Source organism: Eucalyptus grandis, chromosome 5 (genome assembly GCF_016545825.1).
Source record: "Eucalyptus grandis isolate ANBG69807.140 chromosome 5, ASM1654582v1, whole genome shotgun sequence".
Classification (NCBI taxonomy): domain Eukaryota; kingdom Viridiplantae; phylum Streptophyta; class Magnoliopsida; order Myrtales; family Myrtaceae; genus Eucalyptus; species Eucalyptus grandis.
In genome coordinates, this window is record NC_052616.1 from 28402186 (window position 1) to 28409097 (window position 6912).

General features: G+C 41.5%; 2 protein-coding genes across 2 annotated transcripts; both read right to left on the reverse strand.

Moving 5' to 3' along the window:
* Window positions 1-887: 887 nt before the first annotated feature.
* On the reverse strand, window positions 888-3435 carry LOC104443078 (berberine bridge enzyme-like 1). Its single transcript, XM_039312352.1, has 3 exons — window positions 2377-3435; window positions 1516-1767; window positions 888-1186 (listed from the first exon to the last, which is right to left on the reverse strand). The coding sequence occupies exons 1-2, from the start codon at window positions 3395-3397 to the stop codon at window positions 1655-1657; spliced, it is 1134 nt and encodes a 377-aa protein (XP_039168286.1). The 5' UTR covers window positions 3398-3435; the 3' UTR covers window positions 888-1186; window positions 1516-1654.
* A 166-nt stretch (window positions 3436-3601) lies between these two features.
* Window positions 3602-4334, reverse strand: LOC104431741 (berberine bridge enzyme-like 18). Its single transcript, XM_039312353.1, has one exon. It carries the CDS (start codon window positions 4125-4127, stop codon window positions 3804-3806), a length of 324 nt encoding a protein of 107 aa, XP_039168287.1. The 5' UTR covers window positions 4128-4334; the 3' UTR covers window positions 3602-3803.
* Window positions 4335-6912: the final 2578 nt, after the last annotated feature.

Sequence of the window (6912 nt, forward strand, 5' to 3'; positions counted from 1 at the left end):
AGAGAACACCAGACAAGCAATTATTTTATCCACACACATGGACTAGTTGGCATTGCCATAAACGGCACTGATCTTACAAATCAGTTCAAACCAGTCATAAACAGGACTGGTCTGTAGATCGATCTAGTTTTGTGGACTGATATCCATGATTAATCCACTGCAGACCAGTCCATATTCTAGATAAAAAGTAACTTTTCTGTTTGTTCTCTTTGATATATGTATCTTCATCATTTTTCTAGCTTTCAAATTCTATCTGGGCTTATAATATTTAATCAATAAAGCAACTGATTTTGCACAAGAATGAATTCAATCCGCTCTCTTTGGGTTCTTCTTCCATCCAAAATAGTTTCTACAGGGACTAGATCGAAGAAGATCAGTATGGACTTGGTGTTGTTTCAGTATGACTCTCAATGTCACAAAGGTACAGGCAATTTAGAAACGATGATGAAGTGTGCGACACCCTAGAGAAGTTAGAAGACAATGAAAGAAAGGTGGAGGAGAATGAGAGAATTCATCAAGCAGCATTATCCTCTCTACAAGCGAAGCATGATATGGAGAGATGTCTACTGTAAAAGGTCAACTGGATGCACTTCACTCCATGATACGACAATGTCTAAATGGGATGAGAGGATGCTCATTGAACTCAGAGATATAGGTTGAATATCTGAATAACGCTTTGTGTTATTGGCTGTAACAGCTTGGACTTTGAAAATCACATGAATTTGTCCACATAGATATCCTTAAATCAATTCATAATTGTGTCTTGTTTATTATTGGTTGGCTCCAACTGACCTTACAATCCAAGTTTTGAAAAATATTATTGGTTTATTCTGTATCTTTAACCAAATTAGATGCATAATCTCACTTTTCTTTTATTTCTTAGTATCTTCTCTAGGTAAACTCACAACAATCGATTAATAATGATCGATAACAGAATCCTTTCTCCCTCTTTTCTATACCGAAAACCATACTGAGCAATATTTGGCCACAAACCTCGAACACTCCTTTGTCCTCCCGGCGTATCAATATTGCAGAGTTTCTCCACAGGCAGCAATCAACAAGTGCCATTAAGTAACATTCTACCACAGACTTCAATTCCTCCTGGTCCTCCCGGGAAACCAATCTACTGGAGTTCCCCCACCAAAAGCAATCAATGATAGCAGCTAAGTTGAGCAGCAGATGTATCCTACATCCAACACAATCATTCACTTAAGAATTTATGGTAAAAGCGAACCAGAAGTCCTAAACCTTTTATGCAGAATGTAATCAAGTCTTAAACTTTTCAATTGGTTTAATTAAGTCCCAAAGATCTTTTTCAAAAGGTACAATTAAGTCATTTTCAATATACAGTACCTAAAATTGCAATACACGACTTTCTTATTTGGCAGGGGACAGAAAGTAGTATGCTACTTTTTTGATTTCACAGACATTTGCAAAATTACCTGTGTTTTGGCAAATTACGTGTGTCATCCAGGAGCAGTAAGTTTGACATTACATGAAAGAAGACATGATTACCTCTTCCTTGCAAGTGTCAGTAGCCAACTAATCAATTCTAACTGACCGCACAGGATGGAGCATTATCGTTTTTCTCCTTCCTTTCAAAGAGGCAGCTGAGCAAGTCTAACTTCCCTCAAGAAGATGTTGGCCCTCGTTTCTAGGAAAAGATGGTCATGAGATCCTTCAGAAAGAGGAAGAAGATAACCAAGACAGTCATTTTTCCAGTTGTCTCTGTTGACCCTGAATATTGAGTCATGGCCGAGGAGGATCCTGCAGGAAAATTGAATGAGTGAACCACTGAAAAATCTTCATATTGGTATGTTTGTTCATGATTAAAGCAGAACGGTATAGGAACTATTGAAATAATGTAGTCAAGAACCAAAAAGATTTGATGGCAAAAGACAAAAATTTCAAACATTATGCATGTTCAGCATAATTCTGGTTAAAGCAAAAGTGAGAATGCTCAAGCAGAGTTAGAATTTAAAAAAAGTTTTGAAAATTAGCTGTTGTTTCATTTGGATCATTTATTTGTGAACAAGCAAGACAAAGAACTTTAGAATTAGCCATTGGCAATGAATCATGGACAAGCCTGTCTACTCACAGTAAACTTCCCATCATACAATAAAATCAACTCCACATAGTAGAAAATAAATGCACGTAATGTACCTCTAGAGGACAAGCAATTACCACTAAACTGGCGCCAGTAATCCAACCAAACTTATTAGTTTAAGTTCCAAATTAAATCTTTTACGTGGAAGAACAGGAATAAATCACAAGATAATTGTAATCAATGTACCTCTTAAGGGCAAGCAGTTTCAAAAGTACCACTAACCAAACAAACTCATTAGTTTAACTGTAAACTCATGTTCGGGACCTTACTTGGAAGAACAGGAATACTTTGCTCATTCCTGAAGAAGTTCTGTGGATCAACTGCTGTCTTAACTTTCACCAATCTCTTGAAGTTTTCAGCAAAGTACTTCACCCCGTACACAGTGCCTTGCTTGTAGCTATTTTCACCATTATCAGTTATCCCGATATCAAGGTCCCTATAGTTCAAAAAAGCCCTTCGTGGCTTTTTCGACACATACGGAGTCATAAAATTATAAAGCTCTCTTGTTTTAGCCAGATTACTTTGCTCTGCTTCGATTCCATCTTCACTCCAACTGATCGAGTACTGTATTTTAAACAGATTCCCAGCTCGATGAGGAAATGGAGCATCTGACATAGGGATTTCGCCCATTTTTCCTCCATATGGATTGAACACGAATCCGACCTTTCCCAATTCAATCATCTTATCCCAAGCCAACTCCAATTCCTCCCTCGACATCAGTTGCTGCACATAATCTGATTTTCTCTTCAAGAAATTCACCGACTTAGGCATTCTGTCGAGCAGAGCTTCCACGGCCACACCACTATCGAAGTCCCCCCACCAGAGAGCCAACTCTATCCAGCTCATCTCGGCACACTCCTCTTTCTTCAAACCCAACTCCGGAAACTCATTAACCAGTGAAACCAGCCTATCCGCATTTCCAAGAAACAGAGCCAAAACAGAGGCATTAACTGTTTTAGCTCCTTTTTGTATCTTGGAACTAACAGGCTGAAGCAAGAGCCTCATGAACAAATCATTATCAGTCCTTGGCGCAACGTTCTGCCACTGATAGACGAGCTCAGTCGCATTTTCCTGAATAGTCTTCTCCACTCTAAAAACAGTAACCACGTTCGGTACAGGGACAAGCTTCATTCTATAACCCAATATCACTCCAAAACTCGCCCCACCTCCTCCTCTAATAGCCCAAAACAAATCCTCGCCCATCGAGTTCCTATCAAGAACTCTACCCTCGACATCCACAATCTGCGCGTCGACCACATTGTCGCTCGCCAACCCATATTTCCGCAACATGTTCCTATATCCACCACCGCTCAAATGCCCCCGACGCCGACGGTCGGGCAAACCCCTTTGATGGATATATAAATATATATATATATATATATATATATATATTATTTTATTTTATTTTTTGAAAACTGAACTAAACCTTTTGCCGGTCCAGTGAAGGGCTGCCTCCTTTTCAATTAACATTAAAAAGAGGGGCAAAATAAAGCCCCCTCTTTTCCCAGATCCTATAGTACAATTCCCCTACAGTCGCTCCGCTTCCGACCCAAGCAGTCTCTTGTTCGACATCCACATCGACGGACCGAAAATTAAACATGTCGAGAAACAAGAAAGGGGCGCGGGAGACGTAGGAGGTACCTTCGAAGTCGTGCCCGCCGCTCCGGATACGGAGCTCCGTGCCGGTCCTCCTGGCTTAGAGGACGGCGGACTGGACGTGGGATGGCTGGGAGGGAGTGAGGATGAGCAGGGGCTTCGGGGTCGAGGAGGTGCCGAAGCGGCGGTTGCGGATGAGGGACCCGAGGAGGGTCGGGAACGACGAGTTGGTCGGGGAGTGGAGGATTTGGGAGGGCTCTTGCTGCTGCTGCTGCTGCTGCTGCTGCTGGAGCACCTGCGTGTGGTTGAGGAGGCATTGGAGGAAGGTGTCGTAGAGCGAAGCAGAGGAGGACGAGACGAGGACGAACAGGAGGAGGAGAAGCAGGGGAGAGACAGGGGTCGATGGCGGCGGTGGCGTCATCATGGCTGGCTGCTGCTGGTGTGCTGGGTTGAATCCCGCTCGGTGATACAGTGTCAGTTGTCGGTCGTGGCATGGAAGGTGTCGGTGGCGTCACCGACCCTCTTGACATTCGATCGATCCACGGTCGCGCCGGAAAGACGACATCCTCTTCCGGGTTTTTCGAAAGGAGGGAAATGTCGCTGTCGAAATCTTGAAAAATCAAAGGAATCGATTTGCGAACACGGCCTCTTCACCTGAACGATAGGAGCATGCTCACGGGGATCGGGTGGGTCCCCTAACCGCGAGGGGCTTCTAGTTCTTTGCTAGTTTACAAAATCTTTGGCAACTGAACATTGTTACTTTGGGGAGGAGAATCTTGCTTTAGTTGTCCGAAGAAGAAAGGCATTTATTCACCGTTCAGATGGTCTAACGCTCTCCACGTGCGTTCGATTAAATTCCTCGCCAAGCAAAGAGGATAAGGTCAATCTAGTCTCACTATCGTTCGCCAAGTAGGGGTATGCATGGTCGGGCGGGCGATTCCCGACCTAGAATCGGGAACCGCCCGCTAAGGACCGGTTCGAGAAAATCGGAACCGAGATCCACCCTTTTATTGCATGGATCCACCGGGGGCAGGACAGGGGAACTAGACCGGCGGTCGGTCCGGTTCCGGGTGGATCCATGGGCTGATTTTGACGCCAAAAATTCTGGTTTTCAACAGCGAAACAATTTTGGTTTCTGGACGCCGGTCCGGAAGTTTTGAGCTCTAAAATTCCAAGTTCCAATCTCCAAAAACTAAAACAATAATTAATAGACGAATAATAGACGAATTTCTTTTGCATTAGTCCTCCCTTTCAAGCTCATTATCCACCATGAATTCTTTCGAAAGAAAATAATGAAAACAATAATAAAATAAGCAAAAGGGAAAGAAAAAAACGAGAGAGAAAGAGATAGAACAAGGGACAGCAGAACCAAGTTCCAGCGAGGCTACTTCGATTATCTTTCGTGATGCGACGACACCTTTTGAGCTAGCCGACACGCCATTACCTTGTTCCTCACACCCCACACCACATCCACCACCTCCGCACATGCTCATGATCTCCCAATACGGCACACAACCCATGAACAAAAGCAAATGTACGTTTTTATATACGGGGAAGAAAGAGAAATCTCCCATCTTGCAAAGAAATAGATAAAATAGTGAGGTGGGGGAAAAAACCTTCAAGATGACTCATGGATCTACCTTGTAATCTTCACCAACATATGCCATTGTCGACTCAATTTCCATGACTTCTGGAGGTGCAACAACAGAAGTCGCAACATTTTTGCGGGCCATTGAAAGAAATCACAAACTCCATGTCCCTGTGTTCAAGCCAACACAAGTTAAATAAACAACAACCAAAAGTGCAGAGACTAGGAAGATTTGCTACACTTCTAGTAATTCATAGATCTCAATAGGTAAGAGTAAGGAAAAATTTATAAAACAGGATTTCTCATTACCACCCTCCTTAACTGCATTTCGCCAGGCCTACTAGAAGATGTGATGGAAGTTTTGAATAAGATGCAACAATGAATTCTTTTATGTCAAAATTCTGCCCAAATCATCTTAGAAATTCAATGACAATGTTAGGGACAACAAAGCTTCTATGTTTTACACACAATCTATGAAAAAGTCACAATGGACCAAATAACCACCAAAATTGCAGCTTTGGATTGGACTTTATATACATAATTGCTGCCTAAAACAACAAGCAGAAAAAAACTTCAGCTACAAGATCCATCAACTCCAGCAAGAAGTACTTCTTGCAAGAGCAACACCAAAGGCAGCATGCGTGAGCTACTAAAAATTGAACTCAAAACAATTATTGAAAATCTCACCACATAGATTCCTCCCACTTCAACTTGTAAACTCTATGGACCGTCAATCTCCTTGTTAATCTCCTTGCTAACATCATCCATATCTAACAAACAGAAGATATTAAATAAACTTACAAATATTATTTGATAATAGATATACAAAAAAATTACATGATGAAATGATATGAACTTACCAAATTCAAACTTTTCCGCATTTTCAATACATTCTTCAACATTAATCGGATCACGAATTGCTCTCAACCAATCTTGAGTGCAAATCAAAGCTTCCACAACTCTAGGAGTCAAAGAATTCCGAAAACCATCAAGCACACGACCAGAAGTACTGAAAGTTGATTCTGAAGCAACAATAGTAACGGGAATAGACAAACTATCCCGAGCCATCAAAGATAAGATTTTAAACTTTTGGCCAGCAACACTCCACCATTTCAAAATGTCAAGATCGCGACCATCTTCAAGTTCAGCTTTAAGATATCGATCGAGCTCGAGATAAGTTGCCATCGGACTTTTTCTTCTCCTCATTAAGAAAGTCATCATACGAAGGCTCTTGCACAAAGAAATTTAAGCTGCAATCGTCCTCTTCATTTCCCTCATTGAGATAAGAATCGTAGCTACTACCGATATTAGTAGAACTTACCAAATCACCATCCAAATTTTTGTCTCTAGAAGTGTGACAAGATTTCTCATAAAATTTAAACACACGTTCCAAGGCAAACTTCACCTTATCAAACATCTCATCAACTTCTGCAGCATCATCATAAATGAGTCTACAACAATACCTCACATAATTCAGCTTTTTTCTAGGATCTAATGTTACCGCAATCAATACCATCATATTGACTTTTTCAAAACTTCCATAATATTTGTCAAACTTCTCTTTCATTTTCAAGCCCATAACTCTCACCCTATGATCAAAAGCCTTCGTTGCTTCTCGCAA